Source organism: Xiphophorus couchianus, chromosome 6 (genome assembly GCF_001444195.1).
Source record: "Xiphophorus couchianus chromosome 6, X_couchianus-1.0, whole genome shotgun sequence".
In the NCBI taxonomy this organism is placed as follows: Eukaryota; Metazoa; Chordata; class Actinopteri; order Cyprinodontiformes; family Poeciliidae; genus Xiphophorus; species Xiphophorus couchianus.
In genome coordinates, this window is record NC_040233.1 from 5023310 (window position 1) to 5048409 (window position 25100).

Consider the following 25100-nt stretch of genomic DNA (forward strand, 5'->3'; position numbering starts at 1 on the left):
CATATATAGTTTCATTGAAATTACCTTTTTTTTTTTTTGCAGCTGATGGATGAGAGTTATTTCACATTCGGTCAAACTTTCAACTCCTGTAAGCACAATTACCCCAAACAAACTGGAATCTAATTATCCTTCCTAACTTTTTTTTCCACCAACAGCTTAAACTATTACCCACAGCCAGCAGAAAAGTTTTATTTATGGTGAAACAAAAGAGCTGTGGCTCTGCTGCAGTGTTTAATGGGTCTAGTCTGCACCCTACATGGCGGTTGGCAAGCAACAGGATCTCCTGCCCTCAGCCTATAAGCCCGCTATAACGTGAGCCTGTAAAAAAAAAGAGAGGGGGAAAAAAATCCTTATCGATTCTGCCTTCAACATAGCAACTGCTTGCTGATTGGCCGAGGCGGCAGCGCGTTCTCTGACTCCCATTGGTTGATCCCGGAGCGTAAACGTGTGGACTCGGACAGAGACAGAGGAGAGGAGAAGCTCGATTGGCTCCTCCGAACTGAAAGCGAAAAGCTATTTTTCTAAAAGCCTGCGAGACAGTTGGTCGTGTGTGTTTGCGTTATAGGCGTGACTCCAAAGGTAATTCGTCCTGCTACCCCCCCGTTCTTTGTCAGTCAGAACCAATTTAAATCGAGAGCCGTGAGGCAAAAAAAAAAAAAAAAAGTGAGGGTTCTAAAGGAGGAAGCCGTCTGACGGGGGGCCGGTGCGGGCTGGGAGGGAGAAAAGGGTAAAAGGAGAGAACTGGATGAATGACTAATACAAGACCTTTTATAATGAATTCAGACACAGAGGGTGGAATTAAGAGACTTTTCTAGAAGTCATTTTTGTTCCAACTTTAGCAGTAGTTTAGCAGTAGTTCACCCCCCCTTTCAAACAAGCCATATTTATTCTGTGCTTTTCTAATACCAGTGTTATGAACATTGACAATGAACTTACCAAAGAGACCTCTTGGATATGTTGGGGGTTTTTTGGGTCCCTTCACATCAGCCATAGTTCGCTTAGGGCAGTCTTTCTGAATTATTTTCTGTCATGCCCCCCCTCCTCCCTGTGGCCTTCCCTCCCCAGAATTGAAATACTGTTGCAAAACTGTTCATATTTAATAACTTATCTGTACAAACCATTGGCTCCGGCATTGTATGACATTATCAAAACCGCCGTTTTGTTGTTTTGAGTCTCAAAATAATTTCCGAAATCAGATTCCAAACCACAGATTTAACAAGTGAATCTGTGACATTTAACCAAGGCTACTCAGTTTGAAGTTACAAAAAAAAAGTGCAAGTGATTCAGTGGGATGTGCATTTTTAGACTTAATACAGCAAAACTTTTTAGAACTGTAAGCATTGATTACTTGTCAGCTTCTTCAATTTAGTTTTCCACAAGGTATATACTTTTCAAACATTTATTGTGGGAAAAATTTGCAGCAATATTACTAATATTTCATCTTGTCAGACGAGAAGAGATGAAAAGTGTATAACATTTTGCATTAATAATAAAAGGATGGGTTTGGTCTATTTCCTGGCCTTTTTCAGCGAGCTACAGTTACTTGCTTATGATGGAGTATAAGAGCGGGGCTCTGAGTTTTTGATTTGTGTTTTAATTATGAGTAAAGTTGGACGAGAATAAAGTCGTAATTTTATGCCTTTTTATCGTACTGCGCTAAATAGTCATCTTGTAAGGTTATCGTTGGTATTGGTTTAACAAATTAGTAAATACTAAATGTTTTAGCAAATCAGAAGCAAATTTTCAGCCCCGGTAGTTTGAAATTATTGTTTAAACAACCTTTTATTTAATAGGAAGAAGCAGACTTGCTGAACGGGTCACGTTGCAGATCACTCTATCGAACTTTTTAGTTTAATGACTTTCTTCCGGCAATATTGCGTCTTTACTCTGCCAATATTTAAATTATTCTGCTAATATGACTTGGTTCTCGTAGCATTATGACTGTATTCTTGTATTTGAAAATAAAAATCTCTTAGCCTGGCCATAAAACTCTGTCATACTTGCTTGCTGCCGTTTTTCTTTTCACTGTCAAACTTCTCCGTCTCTCCTCTATGTTGGTGTTTCAAAAAAATCCGCGCTTGTATCCTTCGTTCCGCTATTTGTTTGTTTGTTTTGTTTTTTTCAACCTGTTGATCAGTTTGAACACTGCTGTCACCTAGTGACCGGAGGCTTGTTCATCAGTTAAGCATGAATAAAGACAATTATAAAGTCCTGCTTCTCACGACCCCCCTGACACTTCGCCAACATTTGAGAAGTACTGGCTTAAGGCAAAGTCTGGTTCGTTTGTCTGGAAGGTACGGTTCGTTTTGGGAGGTGTGAATGCGCAATGGAACTCCAAAAAAAGCAAACTCTGGTCCACCTAAAAACTTAGCTCCCGTTTCGGTTTAAATGAATACTTAGCGTGGTTCAAATGCACAGTGAAAGTGAAAGTGAACCGCACCAGTTGAAAATGTAACAAATGTTGCAACTTTGGTCCCCAATCGAACCGAGTCTGCTGGCGTGAAAACACCCAAGTTCGTTTGGGTATTGCATGGTACGGCCTGGGCGGTGAAATTGCTGGGCCAGCCATACCTTGAAATACTTTAGCCATTCTCGGATTGATAGGTAGCAACAATTGCTTCTCTGGGGTCATTTGCTGATACCTTCCCACCCTTTCAGACCATGTCCACATGGAAACGGTTGCCGGTTTCACAAACACTTAACGGCCGTTTCCAGAAATGTTTTTGCCCACACCACAACACAGAGAACTGTCCAAAACGCTATTTTTGTTCCCCTACACCTCTAGAGTCGCTAAGCATGGAGTACAGGACATTAGTATAGACACTCCACACAAAGTTACATACAACAAAACAAAAATGCAAACATGGAATATGGCATTTGTCAGCCTTCTCTTTTCAGTCAAATAGTACAGATAATTTTGTGAAGTTAATCAATCAGGGAATTTACAAACATTACGATGCTTATGACGCGTTTCAGGTCATAGGTCAAGTTAGAGCTAATACGTCTGGTTTTCACAAAAGAGGCGTTTTCACTGTCTACATGAGTACGCCAGGGTGAAATTTTCAATGTGGAGCCTGTTTAAAGATCCCAAATGGGTAGAATCTCCTAAAACACTGTTTCCATGTAGACGAAGGGCACAAACGGTGACAAACTTTCCTCTTTCAGAAAAACTGTTTTTTTCTCATGCCGAACGTCACACCAGTGTGAGTCCTGACCTTCACACTGCCAAACCCCTTTGGATACAGTCTCAATTTCTAGTGATCAATTGATTAGCCGTATTTAGCTACTGCTGTTAAGGCAGAAAGGATGTAATTAGTTGTTCACACACAGTTTCGTTTTGGCTTCAGATGTTTTTTTCCTAAATAACGACTGTGGAATCTAATGTGTGTTTAGCTCAATTTGAGGTCAGATTTAGATCGTTTTATAACCCTATAAAGAGCAAATATAAATGAACTCAGACCTTGGCAGAAGTGTTCTGACAGTTAAAATCTCTGCTCCCAAACATTTGCATATGGTTTATTTTCTTTTTCCACTAACCCTCCCCCTGGCTTCCCTTCCAAACAAAAATGATACACCAGTCTTGTTTGAAATGTTGGTAGAACAATATTTAATCTAACTGCAGGCCTTTAAGAGATCAGTTCGCCAACTATTGGGGACCACAGAGGAAGAATCCCCACCATAATTACAACAAATGCTAGCTGATTCAACGGCGTGTTTATTTTGGAGGGCTCTGTGACGTGGGGGGTTTGTTGTTTCGATCCCCTTATTTCCATTACTGAAGCCAGGATAAATTCCAGAGTCAACTTTGGGTCGAGCTCGGTACAGCAGAATGGTGCTGCAAACCACATCATCAAGAGTCGTTTGTTTAGCAGAGCAGTTACGCAACAACCACATCAGTTTTCTTCTATATCTAGTAAAATGGTAGATGACAAGCCTCTATCTGCCAAGAGCCGATTCTGTCTACATTGGTAACCAAGTCTTTTACAAATAAAAGTCTGAAAAGTGAGGTATCCATTTGTATTCAGACCCCCCAGAGTCGTGCAGGACCGCCTTTCTCTGGGATGTACGACTGCAAGTCCTTTGGGGTATGTCAACGTTGCACATCTAGACACCAATTTTTGCCTATTCTTTGCAAAATATTTCAACTGTCTATGAACAGCACCTTCCAGTTGTTACCACAGATTTTCAAATGGTTTAAGGTCAAGTCTTCAACTGGACTATTGTAATTCGGAGGGCGTGTTGAGACGTGTTGTTCTGTCAGACGGCGAACTTCTGTTCCGGTCTCAAGTCTTTTGCAGCCTCTAATCCTGGCAGGTTTCTGCCGGGGGGTTGCCCTGCATTTTGTGGCTAATTGACACAAAATAGAGGGCAATCGGCAACCACCAATTGCCCTGGCATCACCACCATGTGTTACCTTCAAATGATGTGAGGAGTAAAATGATCCAAAATGTTAATATCAATTTTAAGTCAGAATCAGTATTGGATATCACTGTGGTAAGATCGATGCTTTAGTTTTAGATTGCCTCCTGAATTTTGTTTTAAAAAAAAGAAGTTGTATTGTAGTTCCTCAAACCTATCTGAAAAATGAAATTGGTTTCGATTTGATCTCGAATGATAACTTTTTGCACTTTGTGCAGGGTTTCCTCCAGAAAACCTGCTACGCCAAGTGGTAGAGGCGATAGGACACACTGGGGGAAACCCAGCTGTTTGTTCAGGTAAAATGCACACAAATCATGTCGATGTGATATAAAAAAATTTTGTAGATGCCTATAAACTTTGTCCAAATTCTGTCGTAGGTTTGAACAAAACCATTCAAAGGAAAAACCACAACGGATGTATCAAACTTGAATAAAACGTACGTGTATCAGTGTTGGTATTGGGGACACCGGCCCTGTATTTACTTTGTGTCGGATCAATGCAAAAGTATGCAGCACTGCACAGCCCCAGTGAGCACTTTAAAGAGCTTACAGTTTTCCACTATAGTTTTCCCGGTCCACACTTGTCTGGTGTAAAATTTACACCCTGCAAATGTGGAAATTTTTCTTCTAGCACATGTAGCAGTAGATGCTAGAAGCTAGCCCGAACAGCTACACAACCCAACCCTAGAAATTGACAGCCTGACTTTTTATTAAGCAAGTTGACTTCGGCAAATATGTGTGAAATCTATTCCCTGAACACATTTTTTCCTGTCCCTCCTCTTTCCTGTCCCTCCACCCACTCCCTCTCCGTCAGTTTGGACTCTCACGCAGCCCGAGGATGACTCACCGTTGGTACATTTTGTCCTGTCCATCTATCTTCAGTGCATATGGTCAATCCCGACAGAGCCTTCCAAGCTGACACAGGTAACGAGGAGTAATCCCTGCCCTGGAACTGTGCCTCATTAATCCTCGCCGAATGCAGACCTCATGTGATGCTCGAAAGAGGCCACCTGTTGTCGAGGTCACTCAGGACCTGTAGTAGTGTCATCTAGGGTCATCGACAGCATTCTCTGCAGCGGGTTACAGGCCGGGCCTCTTCTGAGACGCAGAGGCCCGGCCTGTAAACTCGGAACAGTTTTAACTGTTATCAGGTAACAATGGGGCCGACTGCTGAATGCACAATGTGGGACGGAAGCCCGGGATGTTCTAAAGCTGACAACAGTGGAACATGACATTCCTGCATTCCTTTCAGCGTAGCGTTTAAGCGAAAGTTATTTTTCCAGATCCGGCATTCCTCGCACAGCTAGCTGGGTATACATATTTTTCCGGTGACTTAATGGCACCTAGAGTACAGAGAGCTCGCACACATCCTGCCATTGTCTTCATCACTTCCTCCCCCCCCACACACATCTGTCCACAGAGTGTCCTCCGCTGCCCCCAAAGCCTTCTGAACTCTTGTGGGCAAGAAAAAAAGGTTTTCAGACTTCAGTGGATGTCTGAAAGAGAAACGGCAAACTTTAGACAATGTGTTAACCATCTACGGTATGCATTATTAAGATGTCTTGAGTGCTTTTGTGTCTTAAAATAGACTAATAGGGCATAGTCTAAAGACATTATAGATCTTTTGAAAGTTTTTTTTTAAAGCAGGTAACATTGTAACAAAATGTACAACTGAAAATAATTCGCTTTTTTTAAATTTATTTTTAGAAAAAAATATTCAAACATAGAAGCATGTTCTTGTCACTGATTGGCCTGGTTGGGGATTCAAGTCAATGGCAACATTGTTCTACTGTGAAAACAAGAACACTGTCTCTTGTAGAGCCGTTCATCATAATTTAGTGTAGACCTTTGCAGCTTAACAAAGAGACATTAAATGTTGGTTACAGTGAATTTCGGGCTATTTCTAAACCTTTTACTGCATTTCACCCTCTTTATCCTCATCCTGATGCTGAACATGGAGTGTGATTTCTACGTTTTTCCCTCTTCAGCGTATAAAAACCTAAGAGCCTGATGTTTACTTTGTCATAGCCAACATGACATGTATCTTTAACTGATCAAAGTGAAATCATGGTGAATGGGACACGGTATATTATATATAACCCTTAATGTACTCCTCATTATGACTCCAGAATGATTCAGTGTCGCCATAAAATTGCACTAAGCTATCAAAAATGTAATCGCCCCCCCCAAAAGGGAATTTGAGTAAATGTCCACAAACAGTCATGTGACCAATTAAAGCACACTTATTGGTTCCTCATAATTTCCCCCTCCTTACGTAAATTCCTATGGCGCAACGTAATGCAGTGGTGTCCAAACCTTTTGCAAAATTGCAAGGGGCCAGAACATATAAAGAATATTTTTATTGTGAGTTACTGCTCAGTAAAAGATAAAACATGCAATATTTTTAACTTAAGTAGAAAATAACAAATTACTGTAAGTCTGAAAAAGGGGTTTGCTAGTCTTCTCCTAGCAACAAGAACATTCTGTAAAATTGGTCAATAAAAATTGCAAATTTCATTTCCAATTAAAAAAAAATTGTCAATGAATTTTTTTTCACCAAAAAACAGGGGCACCCTTCTGAATGCCCCCGGCTAAATCTCTTTCTGCAATGTCAAGTTTAATCACAAAGCGCGCAACGACTCTTTGAAAGAAAAGACAGACGACTTTGTAAGTTGACAAAACTCTTTTCAGTTTATTGTCTCTCAGCAAGATAAAGGCCAGGATCTCACATTGCTTAGCTTTTTCCTCGAGGAGTTTCCTCAGTCCTCCAGTGGAGTAATAATTTCTCAAGAGGATCCGTCATCAGCCTCCTCCCCACCAATCAGCACGAGAAACACATCTCTATACAAAGTTGTCCTTTACCTTGGAAAAAAACCCCAAAACAATAAAAATGTGCCGAGTTTAACATGGATTCCTTTCCTCTTAAGCTATGTAGGCTGCGTGTTAAGAAAACAAAACAAAAAAAAGGAACATTCATAGCTAGAGCAACGCCACAATTCAAGTAATGGAGGCAGGATACTTCCGGACCTCTGGCAGTTCACACAGACATCGGAGGCCGCGCAATCCCGAAAAAAAATAAACATCTTTTAAATTAAAAAAAAAAAAACGAAAAAAAAAAACCAAAACACCGGTGGTCAGGGGGGTAGAGTGCTTTTTTTTTTTTTTTTTGGTGGCAACCTCTCGCCAACTAGCGACACTGTTAACCACCTCCGTCATTCTCGTCACACGTTGCAACAATAGAAATACTGTTGGATTGCACTTTCTTCAAGCTTTCATCTTGTGGCGCGTTTATAGAAAAAATATATATAGAATACAAAAAGCTTATACTTCTTTGAGTAACAGAATATAACATACAGTACTTCAGATTATGTTTCGATCAGCACGTCAGCAGGTGTACATACGTCGCCCTACCCTGGCCAAAATGCAGTTACCACACTAAAACAGGGATGTCGTTTTTGCTCACTATTAAGTGCTTTGGTCAATGGGTAATAACATTGAGGATGCCTTTACAATGGTTTTCTACAGTATGTTAATGCTACATAATTATCCATTGTATATGAATTGTTTTATATAAAAAAAGGGGGCAAGTAGTTAAGATGCACCATGACTTCTTTTTTTTTTTTTTAACATATTCACATGTGGCATTTTATTTTAACCCACTTAACTGATATCAACCTTGTGTCTTTTTTTTTTTTTTTTTCCCCCACTCACAAATGCACTTTATAGTCGCAGCCCCAATACATCTGACATATTGGTTAAATCTGAAGAGCTGAATCGATTTCCAACGTCGGAAATGGACATCTCCAGCAACTGGAAGGGCACAGCGCAGCCCGACGCCAGTGGACAAACTCTCGCTCGCGGACGTCACCCACCACCCCACAGCTCGAAAGAAAGGGTGGCCCCGGGGAGGGCCTTTGAACAAACGACGCTGAAACGCTGAAGTAGAAAATCAGTTTGAAACAGTCAAGTTGACATTCAAGTTCCGGTCCCACTTCAAATCTGCAAGATCCCACTCGCGAAAGCTGTCAGAATCACCGGTAGTGCAAATCTTCTGCACGATGCACCGTTTTAACGCAGTCCTTCTCACAGGGTACGCGACGGAAAGTCTCTTGCCGCTCGATCACATCTCCGGGGCTGCGGGCGGGAGTCCCGGTGGCACGTGTTTTGGAGTCTGTAACAGTTTGTGCTCGTCGGAGTGCTGGGAAGCGGGGTCCGCCGCCTTGGCGTGCACGGGGTGCAGCAGCCGGACGTCCAGGGCGTCATTGTGCTGCGCTAGGGAGTGGAGGTGGTAGTGCAGGACGAGGTCTTTGAGCGAGCAGTGGGCGTCGTAGGGCTCGGCGAAGCCGTAGCCGTGGGAAGTACTGTATATCATGCAGTGCTTCACCTCTTCGCTCACGCTGCGGAAAAAAAGAAAGCATCACTGAGCGACGGCCGTCTACAACATGGCTGATTTCTACAGGTGACATTATATGGCGCATACAAAGTACTTTGGGTCTAGTTTCTAGTGCAGACATATCATTACACTTTGAAAAAAGAATAAGATAAAACTAACCTACACATAACTTTTCAACAAGATTGTGTTACGTAAATAATTCTGTAATATTGACAAAAAGGTACAAGTTCCATAGGCAGATTATTTCACCTTTACAAAGGAAATAAACGTCTTAGTGAAATAATCTGCCCGTGTAGCTAGTACTTTTTCAACATTAAGAAATTATTAGTTTAAAACAAGCTCCTATTTTTTTTTTTACTGAAAAGTTAAATGCAAGTTAGTTTTATTATTTCAAATGTACTAAGATATTTTTACTGGAAACTACACCAAAAATGTTGTGTTTTTGCAGTGTTATGTGTTTGAGGTGGAGCTTATGAATAAAAGACCTCTGAAAAATGCTATTTTCTCTGTGTTCACAACTCAAATTAAAAGCTTTCTTAATCTCAAACTAAGTTTTCCATTAAGTGTCAGACCAGGTATTTTGAACTGCGCATCACAAAAGAAAACCTGACACAGGCCTTTCGATTAGCGACGATAGCTTAGTAGCAGCTGCGAACTTTAGGGTTGTTAGCTGCTAGCTGCTAGCCAGTTCTTACAAATCATTTAAATTTTGTCAGACTTTTCAACAGAATACCCAGAATGCTTGACTGACAGTCAACGGTGGAGGTTTCATCAACGCCTTTTGTAGCCAAGTGTTGTCAGCAAAACCAGCTAGCAAGCTGCTAGCCAACTCTGTCGATACAAAAACGCAGCTAAACCACGACTTTCTTACTTCAAAAGAAGTTTCAACTGAATGAACAGGGTGCCAATCTTAAAAGTGGACATCTGTTTACCTGAGTTCATTTACAGCATAGACTTTACCAGACGAAGGTTCATGCTAACAGCACCTGCTAACAACAACTGGATAATGCCTTACTAGACAGACTACATTTTCACAAGAACTACTAAGGGGTCTTAGCATTGTGATATCTCATGATATTAAATCTCATTCCACCCATAGTGAGGATCATATCAAAAGTAGCCTCAGCTACTGAATACTCACACAACAGAGCAGGCGTAGCATCCCTGCTTGCTGCTCTCTCGGATCAGGAACGTTCCGGAAACTTTGCCTTGAAGCATCTCCTCCGCCTGCGTTCGACTCAGTTCCCCAACGAACCAACTCGCCTCGTCTTGATGTGGTAGGTTCTTCTCATCTCCCTTCAATACGTATGTGCTGGAAGACCAAGAGTCGTACTATATATATATGTATATATGTTTAAAAGTGAAGCACAAAGTTTCCTTTCTGGCTGTAAGAGCATTTGTTAAAACTTACTCATCAAGGCTGTCGTTGTGTATCCCAAGCCAATCATTTATGCGTTTCTGCCGTACTCCTTTGTGATTAAGCCAGCTGGAAGAAGATAGGATTTTTTTCCCCCAAATCAATCTACAATGTCAGCAAAACTCAAACTGGTTTGTCTTAAGGGCTTTCATGGGTCACCAGGGATAAAGTACTCACTTGAGATACAGGTCTCGGATGTTGCGAAGCTGGATGAGGTCCGGCCGCAAGTTGTTGATCTTCCTGTCCGTCTCTCTGTAGTCCTCCACCTGCGTCCTCAAGTCGTCCTCCAGGTGCAGCTTGCTGTCGTAGATCTCTCCAAGTCGGCACTTCAGCTTTTCGTAATTGATCAGAAAGCTACGAAGGGAGGAAGGAATCAAATGTCACAGATCCGACTAAGATGAACATGAGGGAGCAGCATTTAAATTTTTGATTTTTTTTTTTTTTTGAAAGCCGCATCATGTTTTAAGTACCTCTCCAAATCATTGTCGGCTCCCTCCGATAGACTGTTCCTCTCGAACTCCTCTCCGTATCGCTCCTGCTCGCGACACTGCTCCTCGAAGATCAGCATTGCCTCGTTGAAGGCCTCTATTGCCGTGCGCTTCATCTGGATCTCCTGAAAGGTAGGAAGAAGGATTTATGAGATTTTAAAAAATACAAACATCAAAAACCCATTTCTAATGTACCGCAGAGTATTAGAGCCACGTTAAGAACATTTTTAAAAATAATAATTACCAGAATAAAGTCAAAATGATACGAGAACAAAGTCGAAACACAATGAGAATAAAACATTTGTAGAATTTTAAAGTGGTAATTTTATGACTTCATTTTCACAACACTATAACTTTATTCTTGTGTGACTTTTCTCTTGTAATACTGACTTTGTTCTTGTAATATGACTTTATTCTGGTAGTTTTATGACTTTGCTCTCGAATTATTTCAACTTGGTTCCTATATGACTTTTTTCTGGTAACACTGGCTTTATTCTCTACATATTATTTTAATCAAATTTTATCTTGACTTGAATCTCGTATGGCTTTATTCTTGAAATACGACTTAATTCATCTTTGTTCTTGTACAACTTTACTCTCATACTATTGACTATGCTCGCAATACTGACTTTATTCTCATAATATCATGACTTTATCCTTGTAATGTTATTCTTAAATTCTCCGTTTGCTCTTTGCATGGCCCTAACACTCTGTGATCCTGACAAAAGATGCCGACTTATAAAAACCAGCCTGTTACCTGCGAGGTCTTGGTGAAGGCTTCATAAAGACGGTCGAACTCTTTTGACTTCTCTTGGTACTGATTGTGGACCTCTTTGAGCTTTCTCCCCGCAACGTCAACGCTGTCTTCTTTCACCTGAAGTCCAAAACAGCAGTCGATCAAAAGACGTACGAGTTACACTCACCTAAGTTTTTTTCAAACGTCCGCATGGTAGGACGTATTAACGGTGGCAGACCTCGCTGACCTGTTGGAAACGGGACACGGGATGCATGAGCATCAGGTCCAGCATGGCGTTGTATTCCACCAGCGAGTGGTGCTGGTAGTACCAGATGAGCTCCACCACCGACGTGAACGTGAAGGGGTCCGAGAAGCCGTACTTCCCGTCATGGTGGTAGATCTTGATTAGCTTGTTGTGTCCGTCTTTCCTGCGACGGTGGAAAAAAATAAATACATAAAAATTTGGAAGGCAGAGAGTTCGATTGGAGAGTCACGGTCAGATTGGACAGATTTCTCTCCATCCTTTGCTCCCTTTTTCTTTAACGTACCGTAAAGTCAAAGTAAAATCTCCCTGCAGCTTCGTGGACGCGTCCCGCACCAGGAAGGAGCCGTCAGGTGTGTCGCGAAGCTTCTCGTTCACCTCGTCCCTGTGGATAAATCGGTAGACGTGGGTCTTACTTTCCAACAAACCAGATTCAATAAATCTGGATAAATGAAAAAAAAACCCAACATATATATATATATATATATATATATATATATATATATATATATAGTAGGCTGCACAGTGGCGCAGTTGGTAGCACTGTTGCCTTGCAGCAAGAAGGTCCTGGGTTCGTTTCCCGGCCAGGGTCTTTCTGCATGGAGTTTGCATGTTCTCCCTGTGCATGCGTGGGTTCTCTCCGGGTACTCCGGCTTCCTCCCACAGTCCAAAAACATGACTGTTAGGTTAATTGGTCTATCTAAATTCTCCCTAGGTGTGAGTGTGTGTGTGAATGGTTGTTTGTCCTGTATGTCTTTGTGTTGCCCTGCGACAGACTGGCGACCTGTCCAGGGTGTACCCCGCCTCCCGCCTGGAACGTAGCTGGAGATGGGCACCAGCAACCCTCCCGACCCCATTAGGGACAAGGGTGAGCAGACAATGGATGGATGGATATATATATATATAAATTTTTCATCCTGAAAAAGTTGCGTTACCTTGTTATATCTCCCCAGTACCATTCGGCGTCCTGAAGCGAACACACAGGTGGAGAAAGGCAGTTGTTGTTGTTCATCGTTGGCTTTGTGGACCGGGGAGGAAGAGCTACACACACACAGAAAAAAAGGTTACATTTTATATGTATGGTGAAAGGAATTACCATCGGATTAACTCCTCCCGTTCACACCAGCACACACACACCCGCTTCTTTAAAACACCCTCATATGATGAAACTGGCTAGGATCTGAGGACAAGCCCAGGCATGTTTCCAACAGATGTCAGGAGGCCAAATCATTAGGAAGACTCTGAGTGGGGGTCATTATCTCCTGAGAAGTGGTGGTGATAAACCGTGAATTTTTAATTGCACCAAACGTCGGAACAGTAATTACTACTAGACTAAAATTGCTTCTTTTTCTTTTTCTTGGAAGCTGACTTCAACTGTCCCGACAGGTGTAGAAAACCTCTCGATTATAATTCAGACCACCCCGCCTATCTGTTAAGTTTACAGAGTATACGTTTTCAAGGTATATAAAAGGGAGAGGGGGGGGGGGAAATCTAAGAGTAAGCATTTCTTTAAAATAAACACATTACGTGTATAAAAGTAGGGCGAACCGCATCAAGAGGAGTTGAAGGGCGGTATATTTCACGGCCGGACAAAAGTGCCTTTCATGAGGCGGTCGGGGGGCAGTCGCGCAGCATCCGCTCACCTCTTTTTCTGACCTTAAAATAAGCAAAAGGCAGGTGCAGGAGGCACAAATGCGGTGAGACTCTAAAAGTCTGAAAAATGTTCATCTGCGCAACCACCTCGTCCGTCTTTGTCTCTTTGCCAAGCCCTTGCCAGAACGCTAAGTCCCCCGACTGCCAAAATCAACATCCCCGCTAATGGATCAGAGAGGGCAATGCAATGTTTCATAATTAAGTATTAAGTATGACCCAAACTAAGCTTTTTCTTTTTTTTCTTCCCCTGGTAGTTTTCCTCAAGTCCTGACCCACGCCCCTTCCTCCACACACACATATACACAGGCGCCTTTACAGACATAATCAGTATATATATTATGTCAAAAAAGATGAACTGCAAAACGTAATGATTGGGTTAATGTTGGATAGCATGTACATAAAATTCAAGAATTATTATTATTATTTTTTTTATCCACAAGTTTTGCAAATCTACCTGTTCCAACTTCGACTTTGCAGCGAATTTGAACTGCCGTGACTTATAACGTTGAATTCACTTGTGTGCATTTCACTGAATAGGAATGCACAAATAAAACATACAAAAAAATTAAATTAAATTAAACAACATCTTTATCATCTATTTTTTGTGGTTGTTGAGGTCTTCTGCCCTCCACCCCCTGGCTACACGCCGCCCTGGGTGGTGAGACATGTCGCCCACATCAAAAGCCGCCTCATTAGCTGCGGCTAAAAATGATGCGAACCTTTTGACAATTACAACAAACGTGGACTTGTAATGTTTGTGATGGTCTGCAATATTTCTCTTTTAACCAATGCCATCGTCACTGTCATAAAAGTGTAATGGCGCATTAGTAGTCATATGGTGAAAAATAATAAAATAATAAAAATAATAATAATAAAACAAAGCGGACCTGTTCGTCACGAGACCCATCAGTCTGCGCTTCTCGCCTGCAGCCTACTTTCAGGGGAGCAGGCGGACGAATTAAGCACGGCTTGCTGCGGAGGAGGACAAAGCACTCGTTTCATGGAGTCGCTCATTAACTGAGTCCGCTTCTTTTCCTCACATTTATTTATTTTTTTTCTCCCCCCCCCCCCCATTTCTTTTGTTTTCTTTTTCTGGCTAATGCCGAACCAAAACCGTCCGCAGCCTCGTGAATCAACTCCGTCACCGCGAGCCCGGCGAGCGCGCGCCGAGACAAAAGAAAAGGAGAGCTCTGCTCTGCGCGCGATCCTCCGAAGAGGGTATTACGTAATTGCCAAGTGAATTGCGCTATGCGTGCCCGGGCAACGCCGCTGGGGGAGCGCAGCAGCACCCGGGAGACGGTCATTAAACCCGCCTGCATGTGCAGCATTTAATCATCTCTATTACAGATATGACAGGAGACGATGCCTCGCGAAAAGGAGAAGGACGGGAAGAGAGGCACGGCTTTTTTTTTTCTTCTTCTTTCTTTTTCTTTAGGGAAGCCGCAGCGGAGCCAAGACAATGGCTGCCTGTAGTTTATCCCTGACTTACCTGGTGGTGCTTGATCCATTTCGATATAGAATAAACCTTCGGGAGGATAAACCATTCCTGTTTTACGGCAGTAGTCCCAGTTGCACTTGTTTTCTTTACGCTTGCTTTCAAAAAATATTTTTTTTAAAAAGACAACAACTTTTTTTTTTTGCGATGAAAGATCTAATTTAGGCTGCTGCTCCGGTGCAGACGCAGCGTCCCGCATAGATCGAGACGAATAGAAACCTCCTTCGATTCCAAGTTGGAAAACATCCCAGATTCCAGATGTGTTGTGTCAGCATAGCCTGTCAAGAAGCTAAAAGATTATCTCTCTTTCTTTCTTTAGAAGATTGTCTGGCTTTCAGTCCTCCTCGCTGAGTGGCGCAGCTCCTCTTTGGTTCATCTCGGAAGTGCAGCGGCTTTAAAGGGCTGCTCAGACATCATCTTGGCGCAGACCAACCCGACGAAGGGAGGGGGTAAGAAAGGCGGCGTTTCAGTACCGACCTCTGCCGCTTAAATCACACCTACACCGCATTAAATGACACGCTCATCAAACAGAAACGCCAGACAACAATCCCGATGTCTCCTAGTGCGACGCAGCTGCGTATGTTCGGACTTTTTTAAATACGGGTGCCCCCTAAATCATAATGGTACCGCCCAGACCGTTTCATTCAGCTCCCTTCAGCCTGGCTGAAACAGCTGGAAAAAAAAAAAAAAAAAATCCTTGCAGGGCATGAATGGAAAAGGCAAAACTGCTTGAAAATCGTCAAAACGAAAACAGTTTCTGTCCCAGACAACCAGGACATGCGGTGTTTCACAGCTCACGAAGCAGATTGCAATTAAAAATGGATCACAGTTGTAACTACCACTGGTGTTGGGGCCAAGGGGGCACCATAAGGCAGACAAAAAAGTTGTCAATTGCTTCCTTACCACAGGCCTACCACTTGTTTGCATATCTAGCCGATAGGATTGGGTGCTATTGAAAGGTGAATAAATAAAGATGGTGTTATCAAAATGTCTAAAACATTTGTTGAAATAAAGGATTTTGGTAATGCTAGTTTCTTATGTGAAACTGTAAATTTTAAACATAGCTAGCTATAGCTTGCTACACCGCAAACTACTGACATTAACATTGTTATCTATAACAACCGTCCCAGCTTGCAGGTAAAAAGGAATTATGTAAAAAATATAGTCTTCTCATAATCTCTAAGATTTTTTTGGTAAGAGCAGTTTGTTAGGTGACAGTGTGAATGTAGCTACGTTTAACATTCACGTAGCTAGCGTCAGATGATTTCTAGCTAGCTATAGCTTGCGATGCGCCACACACACTGACATCAACGTTGTTATAATGCATAATTTTATCAGCTATTATTGATTCATTCTGTAGTGGAGACTCAGTGAACTCTGATTTAATCATTGTATGTAGTTTATTATGGCATTATGTGTAGGAATGATGAGACTTGGGGTCTCGTTCTTGACTCTACCCAACTTCTGTCCCCTGCAGCGTAAGCCAGGTGTCAAAGAAACAACCTGGCAGGTTTTCTTTTTAGCGTTAGCCTTCGGTTGTTTGGTTTCCACGCAGCACTGGGCCTTTTGTCTGTGAAGCAACAGACCTCTCGTGTTGGCAACGGAGTATTATATTCTTGTTGAGCTTGTCGAACACGTTCTGCAGCAAAAATGGCATCTTGGTTGTCACCGCTCCTAATTACTGCTATAAGCTGTGGCACGCTATGAGGTCATCCGGTTGAAGAAGTCATAGCAGGTGTGTTAACAATGACAAAAAATAAATAAAAATAAACATAATAACCGCTGTCAGTGTTGGGGACTGAAGGAACCGATTATTTTGTGATGAGACATTTTGGGCTTTCTTGCCTCATGTGCTAAAAATGGTCCATTACTGTCCTGTTGGTGCCGGATGAATACGTGCATTGTGCGGCTCTGCCTGCGACACAGAATGACACTGTGCTGTAAAATTAAACAGCCGAGGCCTCTTCCTCCAGCTGACATTAGAGGCTGCACAGAGAGAGAGTGGAACTGGGCCTGCTTGGTCAGAGGGTCTGTCTCGGTGGGTGTCCGGGCTTTTACGGCCAAATGCCTTCTGACCCCAGTCCAGAGACTTGTTGGAGACGGTTGCGTGGAGGCCGTCCTTCTCTCTCTTTAGCCCCATCAGAGTCCGGCCAGCTCATAGCCTAAATGGCATCACCGCGGTTATGTCTTTAACCTGAATACAGGGATTTTTATGCCATTGGAGGAGAAGTTGGGTACTTGTTGATTACGCTCCTGAAGTTTTTTTTGTGTGTGTGTTTTTTTGTCATACTTTTTCACAAAAAAAAAGAAGTTTGTTCTCAAAAACGTGATTATGAGATGGAAAAGTAAGCAATGAAACTTCTCTTCTTGAGTGGTTGAGCTGAATAAATTCAAAGTAACATTAAATCTCAAGCCGCCAGGGAGTTTTTCCAGGGTTTTGGACGGAGACACGGCTTCCTTGCTGTGGTCATGTGGTCAACCGGAGAAGCAGCTGATAGCTGCCACCATTCCAGTCTGTGGAGTTTTTATGGATCTGATTCCCAGACAAAGGCCCCGTCCGCACAGAAACAAGATTAGCTGTATCCGCAAGGGAAAAATTTCAAAAGGAGGGTTTCATGTTTTATGCACCTTCTTCTTTTGTTTGTTTTTTTTAAACAATAATGTTGTGGTTCCATTTGTTTCCGTAACCCACCTGCGTCTTACTCTCACAAAAAGCATGTGAGAATAAGACGCAAAAACTACCGGTTTTGTTCGGTAGTTCTCGCGTGGTTCTGTGGCACCGCTACAGCACCACCGACTGGCCCGGCGTGCTTACTGCAGCGTTCTCTGTGATGCCACGTCCTGTTGGGTGGATGCACATATTTTCTTAATGAAAATGCATAGTTTTCATTTTCATGTTAAAAATCCCCAACGTTTTCTAAATGCAGTGTGCATGCCTGGCCTGCAGGAGGCGGTGAGACTTTGCAAATTTTCTGATCCAGAGTCGTATTTGCGTAACTAAGTAGTCATTTAAGGTGTTCTCCGATGGAATAAATGTTCCGCAACGACCAGATTTTGCTTTCACACGCCAAATAACCTGACAAGGTGAAGAAGCTCAGACAGGACACGGATGTCCTCCATTGTTGTTGTTGTTGTTGCTGCTCAGGGCGGAAACTGAGCGTGACATAATTTCCAAATGTTTTTGGTTTGCATTTGCACGGACTCGCGTTGCGTTTCTTTCCGGGTCTTCTTGTTAAACCTTTGCGTCTTTGTCTGGCCAAAACGCGGTTGCGGTGTAAACGGGAAGCCAATATGGGAACCCCCCCCCCCAAACATTTAGCATTTTGCCGTCCTGGCGTTTCCGTGTCAACAGGACCTACGTCGGATGCTGCTTTGGCACTCCCTTCAAAGTTTTTAATTTAAAGAAGAATGTGTGTATTTTGCAGTTTAATACAAATGTTATTTGTCTTTAATTTGTATACATTGCAAAAACACAGTCCTGTTAGGTATTTTCGGTAGTTTGAGTGCAAATATCTTAGTACACTTGAAATAAGACAAAACTAGTAAGTTTTCAGTAAATGTGTTTATTTTAAGTCAGTGATTCCTTAATATTGATGACAAACAACTAGCTATAAGTGAAATAATGTGCAAGTGGAAAAAGACACATTTTTTCCCATAACTTGGGAAGCGGGGAAAAAGGCCTTATGGTTTAACATTTGCAAGACATAAGACATTTTGTTTTGCAAAATCTTACCAAAAATACTTGCATGTTTTTTTTAAATATATTTTTTGTACATACAAAGCTGTTTGAACTTATTGCAAACCATCTTTATATCCAATTCATTCTAGAGTAAATATTTCACCGCTATATAAAATGCTGATACATACCCTGCAAAAGCAGAGAAATGTGTTGTTTAATCCAAGGCTGCGAGAACAAGAACAACATTCTTCCTTGCCAAGACATTTAATGCTTCACGAGAACTCAGTTGAAAAAGCTGCTAGGAAGTCTTTATAGCTCTCTCCTACTGCAGCACACTTTCATATTTCTCTGACACCACTCAAGACAAAACATAAATAAAAATACAAGGTTTGGCCCAGAATATGCATATAAATAAGCTGCAAGAAAAAAATGATGTTATTTGGTTGTTGCAACCCTGGGAGAGAGAAGACATTTTTAATTTTCTACAATAAATGTTGTCGACTGATATGTGGGAAGACTCAGTTGACCAATATCTGTATTAAGTTGTCACCAAAACCAAATTAATTTTAAGTCCAAAGGCTATGACTAAACCTGTGCATTGTGTTCAGATTTATTCTAGTTTGAATACCAAACTGCGTCAAAAACTGTGATGTTTGGCAAGAGATAAGACCGGAAGACGTCCATTTTTCAAACAACAGCCAGGTCAAACTTTACTGAACCGCTTCTGTTTGATAAAACCTGAAAATGGCGAAATTATTCTGTAAAATAATGTTAACGTGAGTGGGGTGTGTCGAACTCCACCGTGAGGGAGGCTGGTGGCGCCTATCTCCATCAGGCAGGAGACTGCCATCACAGGGCAACAAAAGAATGCATGCACGCTCAAAATAATCAGTTTCAACCTAAATTTATTTGTATTTGTTCAGACATCCAGTTTCTGGGTAAGTCTCTCCAACCAGCTTTTTGGTGGGCTAAACATGAACAGCTTTAACTCATTTATGGGGGGTTGAAAGAGGCCAAAACCTACTTCATATAATCCACATGTATTGAAAAAACAGATGCATGTAGGCGTGTACACAAATGTGAAATAACTTCTAACATTAGATGTTGGAGGAATAACTTTACAGCGGCAGCTACATGATTTTTTCCGGTGTTTACGTGTGGCGTCGGGTGAATGTCCTCGCATGTGTCCGTATCTGTTTATAGGTAATATATGATGTCCAAGTGTTGTTCTTGGGCCTTCCATGTCTTCATACTTGAGCTTGAAAGCATGTCACGGCATGTCACGGCATGTCACTTGGCTGAAACCCAACCCTGCCCCCCACCTCCTGTCTTCTTCTTCATGGCCTCCCACTGCCTGCTACCCCCCGCCGTCAGCTGAGCTCAGAATGTGCCCCTTCAGCTTCTAGGCCTGAACTATGGCACACGTTGCCACCGTCGCCTGGAAACAGACCTGCAGTACAGCTCAGGATAATGCGGTGAACATTTGCTGCTGGTGTGTTAGCTGCGTTTCCGTTACAAACGCGAGGAAAACTTTTGTCGATACTCCACTGACGTCAAAAATAGACAACAAAAAATCACAATTGCGCAGTTTCCGTTAAATGACATTGAAATTACATGCGAATAGGCTTGTTCGTGCAATGAATCATTAAAAATCATGTAAACAGTTACTGTTAGTGTTCGGCATCCATCAGCCATCGGAGGTCTCGTTGGCATCTTATTCAGTCGTTGGAGTGGCTACGTATGCGGCGTTTTGGGGAAATTGGAGTGTGTAATTTTATAGAAGAGATTCAACACGTTTGAATGACACACAGCTTTTTATGAACTGTGTGATTCTGTGAGAGCTCTGTTAGAGCCAACCGCACATTGGCCGTAAAAAACCAAACTATCCTCCCCCTACTACTTCTTGTTGTTTTCTTTGGCGTTTCTGCCAGCAGTAACATCCTGCTGTTGATCGCGTGACTCGTGTGGCGCGAAAAAAGCGTTTACGTTGCAGTTCTGCGAAATACATCTATTTTTATACGGCCGAAGAACCACCACATCCTACCGCAAAAACCTTTGATCAAAAAACATTTTTCAAAATTGCTGTGTTTTCGTTAAGCAAATTCATTTCCCTACTTTCAAATTGCGCACATTTACGATTAATTGCAGCTGTTGTTATTTATTTTTTGTCTTTCTGATGTTCCTTCTCATTATCTCTTTGAGTAGCTTGAGGACAGGGCTGACTTGTTTGTTAAATCTCAAGTCTCTGCACCCCCAATCCCGGCAGCCCTGATGGGATCATTGGAAGCTAATCGGAAGATTAACAGGATCGGCTGATACTGCAAGGATGCCTGCTGTCGGTTAGCTGATGTGACTCATCTTGATATCCTCAGCCGCTTTGTCACCAGATTGCGAGGACACCGTGTGCGAGTTTGAAAGCAGCAGGCAGATGTTTCTCACTGTTAAACGCAGAAGGAAACTCCTTTTGACACAAACTTTCACCCTGGAATCGGCATGGAGCGACCGACAAAAGAGCCAGTAATTCTCGTGAATTAATTGCAGTTTGGACGTTTTGCTGGTCGCCAAGGTCAGGAGAGGAAGTTTAAAAACGGAAGCGCCGGGGAGACGTGATGCATGTGGTGCTGAGGAGATTATTAGGTCAGTGTGGTTTAGTGTGTGGTATGTGAACTCTAGGGTGAAAATATGAAACAAGTGTTAATCCCCTTATTCAAGAGTGTTAAATGCGTACGTGATAAACCCCGGGCCGTCAATCTCTTCGCCAAAATAAGCCATAAAAACTGAATCAATTGCACAAGACAATGGCACGCTAAAGTAATGCTTGCTTTTTTTTTGTGGGTAATTATCATCATATTTTCAAGTTAAAGTTTGATCCGATTGCCGTACGTTGGGAAAACCCTTTGCAGACACATCATAACAGCGACTTGTTTAGCTTACCAGTGTCTGTGTCACTGTCTTGCATTGTAGCCTTGAGCAAACTGCGCGTCCCTAAAGTCCTTTGTACCGTAGTGTGCTGCCATTCATGGCCAATAAAGGGATACATAATGGTCCTGGCAGTGCGTTCGACATTCACCATGGTGAAACTGTGGGGTTTCCCTAATCGGCAGCCAGAACCAGCACACAAAGCATGCAGCGGTCCTGCCAGAGGCAACTCAACTGCGGGCAGAGCGCAGGGCGGCTTTGGTCTGGACCCCGGGACCCTGCCATTGTGGAAATGTAAGTAGGGACAGTGTCTGAACGGCTTGACTTGGAACAGAAAATCCTTGGAAAAACCAAAACTATGAGCTTCAAATAGCTGGGCCCTGGGAAACATAGCTTGTTCTTTTAAGGAGGTCAAAGAGAAGCCAGAAAAGAGGGGAGAGGGAAAAAAAAAAGAAGTACAAACCAATGTTTGACGGAGGGAATGTCAAATTGGAGGCTACTGTTACTATAGGCATCAGCAAAACTGACATGCAGTTTTATTTATTTATTTTTCCCCAAGAACTTTGGTGTCTGACTGCGTCTCATTTGTATAAGCGTGGCCTGCTTCTCCTTCCCCCCTCGTCGTCTGAATTAGCACCTGGTGGTCATACCCACCACTCATCGTCTGCCACTCTATTTTGCCTGAGCTTAATCTCACTAACAGAGGTGACAACTGAGGTACTCGTGGCATGCCGCCGCGTAAAGTCTGCCAGCTGAGTGTCCGAGGTATGCAGAGGACGATGATCCATTTGGTTTCATCAGCCTGTTTCTCCGGAGCCTCCCCGCCCCTGTGCAAGTTCCAAATAAAGGTTTGAGTATGTGCAGCGCAAGCAGAAGAGATCTGCAAGTTTCTTCTTCTGCTACGAGTATCACTGGTTTAAGATAAAAGCAGATTGCAGATCTTGTATAACACAGAGGAAATACAAATGTTTTGAAGTTGTGGATTTTTAAAAAATACATCTATTTGCGTAAATCTTTTAATAAGTGATGCAGACGGTGCTAGAATGACGAAGCCAAGGTGTATTCATTTCTCATTATTAGATTTGACACAAGCGGATCGTTTGTCTTTGCCGACGGCGTAAACTTAGATTTTCCGAGACACAATAGCTGCATTTTTCCTTTGCAAAAGTGCGCAGCACTTTGTCGATATTCTGCTAATGTCGAAAAAACCCCACAATTTTGCAATAGCGATAAGAAACGCAATTTAAATCACACACAACTAAGATTGTTATTAAAAAACATCAACCTCCAAGCACGTCCTGTTGTCCTTTTCTTTGTCTTTGCTTCCAGTTGTTGATCACGTGACTAGTGTGATGCCAGAAAATGTGCATGTATGTGCAATTGATGCGTTGAGCAATGTCAAGTTCTCCATGATCTCCTGCGTCCGTTCTTGGCAACATCTCAAGAACACTGAGAAACCGATCATGAGCATTCAACAAAAGATGATGATCTCGGTGTCTTGAGAAAATGATTGTCTCCTTGTTATAAATGGGAGAAAAATCTAATTGTCTCGAGGAAACGGTCATTGTTATTTTTGTGATAACGTCATAGATATCTCGTTATATCGAGAAAAAGAAGACATGCGAGTACGACCTCTCTCGGCTTTCGTACTGACTCACATAAAACAGGGCAATGTAGTCGGATTTACATAAGACCGTAAGAAAATGTGTCTTTTTATGGGGCGTGTTTAAATATCTGGTTTTAGTTCAGAAAACAATTTGAATTCTCTGTGAACTTTTTAAAACAATGACCTTAGGTGTTCTGGACGGAGTCCGACCGCTCTGTCACAGAACGGCTAAGTCACGCAGCAGTCAGCCCCACCTGCACGCTGAACCAGGATGCGCCGCGGCGCTATAAACGGACGAGTCACGGGTGTCGGCGGGCCGAGGATCCATGGCTCGGAGCCTCGCTGGAGTCGAGAGAGAAAACCCTCTCTTTCTCCGTCACACACGCAAACAAACGCAGCCGCACAATCGCCGGCTTTCATCCAGAGTAAAACTGAAAAGCCGAGAACTCTCTCAAGCTCCTGGGTAGTTTCGCCCCCCAACACCCAACTCCCCCTCCTATGAAAGGACACTACTCTACTCTGCTACACAGCCATCACATTAGCACTATAACTCTATTAGGCACAGCTCCAGGACACACCAAGCAACCCGTAGTCCACAAAGGCATCATTGTCAGTGGGGACGGCGGCCATTGTCGTCCATGATGCAGGATTTATCCCCCTCCTCCCATATTGGGGACCTTCAACTCTGACCTCAGTTGCCATCTCACATGCTCTGGGCCCAGGAGCTTGTGAGGCCTTCACAGTCTTAAAAAAAAGAAGAAGAAAAAAATCTCCTTCACAATGCCTCAAGCTTACTTAAGTGGTTTCTGTCAGCTGCGCCAGTGTTGGGGTTTTTCAAGTTAGCGTCAGCATGGGCAGAGAGAGTAGGGGGTGACAGCGAGAGGACGGAGTTGCGGTCGGACTGCTTGACCCATAGAAGAGGTCACTTGCATGGCATGAGAGGAAAGAAGCTGTCTAAATGGCTCCTTTCTCTCCCCTTGTCTCTCTTCGGGTCCAGGGCCGGGCCAGGAGAATCTGGATAGTTATTTATGAGTGTGTGGGAGAGCAAGTGGAGTTGCACTAAAAAAAACAAAAACCCACCACCTCTCTTTGTTACAGGGCCCTGGGCTGAGGTTCAAATCACTGGCTCTGTCATGTATGCATGCAAATGCAAGCGCTCATGCACCTTTATGAACTCCGTCCCAGAACACGGGACAGGACGTTGTTGGGAGGCAGATCTGGGGAATAGCTATCAGCGGTTCAATCGAAGTCCTGGAGGCTTTTAAAACTTGAGAGAAACTAATATTGTTGCCAAGTTTTGTTTTTTCCCCCCACAGACAGTGTTCAAATGACTTTTCTTTTGCATGTTAAAGTGGTCCGAATACAGTTCCTTGCTTGAATAGTCGGGCCCTTTGTAGTTTTTACAGCCTCAGGCCGGATTTTATGACGGACCAACACAAAGTAGCGCATAATAGCGATGTCGTAGGACAAGCACACACAGTTTTCAGCGTTTTTACAAACAAAAATCTGAAAACGTCAACGTGGAGGAGCTGTAGAGATTTATAGCTAATATGGGAGAACCTGTCTTTAGTTGTGGATTACACAAATGAAACCCAGTAGAGGTCCTGCTCTAAATGTGCCACAAACCATGTAGAGGACACAACATGAGGAAGGTGTCCATTACATTTTGTAGATGTGTTTTTAAGTTTTTCTTTATGATTCTATATGACTTTATTTCACTATTTTATGATCAACTGAAGACTTTGCCCTGAGCTTCACCTTCCATCAGGTTTACGATACTAAGCTGAACTTACAACAGATGTCTTTAGATTAAAATATATTCATGTGTTTGAAGATTGAAAAAAAAATGTGGGGGAAAAAATGCACATCTGGGAGTATTTTTTTACTACCCTGTACTTTCCCCTTTTACATGAGTCATTTTATTGTGAAAGTGTTGCTACTCTAACTTGAGTAAACCTTCTGGATCCTTTACCCACTGTGAGTAACTTGACTGAATGAAGAACAAGCTTGTTGTAGCCAAAAATTCTCCAGACA

The 25100-nt window shown here is 42.6% G+C and overlaps 2 protein-coding genes across 4 annotated transcripts in view; one reads left to right on the top strand and one right to left on the bottom strand.

The window, feature by feature from the left end:
• Window positions 1-7086: 7086 nt before the first annotated feature.
• LOC114145908 (phosphatidylinositol 3-kinase regulatory subunit gamma-like) lies at window positions 7087-15216 on the bottom strand. Of its 3 annotated transcripts, none has more exons than XM_028019582.1 (10): window positions 14857-15216; window positions 12650-12755; window positions 12001-12099; window positions 11700-11880; window positions 11474-11590; window positions 10699-10841; window positions 10406-10582; window positions 10223-10297; window positions 9953-10123; window positions 7087-8815 (listed from the first exon to the last, which is right to left on the bottom strand). In XM_028019582.1, exons 1-10 carry the CDS (start codon window positions 15059-15061, stop codon window positions 8539-8541), a joined length of 1551 nt encoding a protein of 516 aa, XP_027875383.1. In that variant the 5' UTR covers window positions 15062-15216; the 3' UTR covers window positions 7087-8538. The 3 variants fall into 3 exon arrangements, with proteins under 3 accessions (XP_027875383.1, XP_027875382.1, XP_027875385.1); XM_028019581.1 differs by having other exon boundaries at window positions 11691-11880; window positions 14857-15061; XM_028019584.1 differs by lacking the exon at window positions 14857-15216 and adding an exon at window positions 14255-14409 and having other exon boundaries at window positions 11691-11880.
• A 22-nt stretch (window positions 15217-15238) lies between these two features.
• The window catches only part of LOC114145893 (SH3-containing GRB2-like protein 3-interacting protein 1), a 52011-nt gene continuing 42149 nt past the window's right edge, over window positions 15239-25100 (top strand). Inside the window, exon 1 of the mRNA XM_028019553.1 lies at window positions 15239-15311. The gene's annotated coding sequence lies outside the window, so the exon portion shown is untranslated. The remainder of the gene's footprint in view (window positions 15312-25100) is intronic.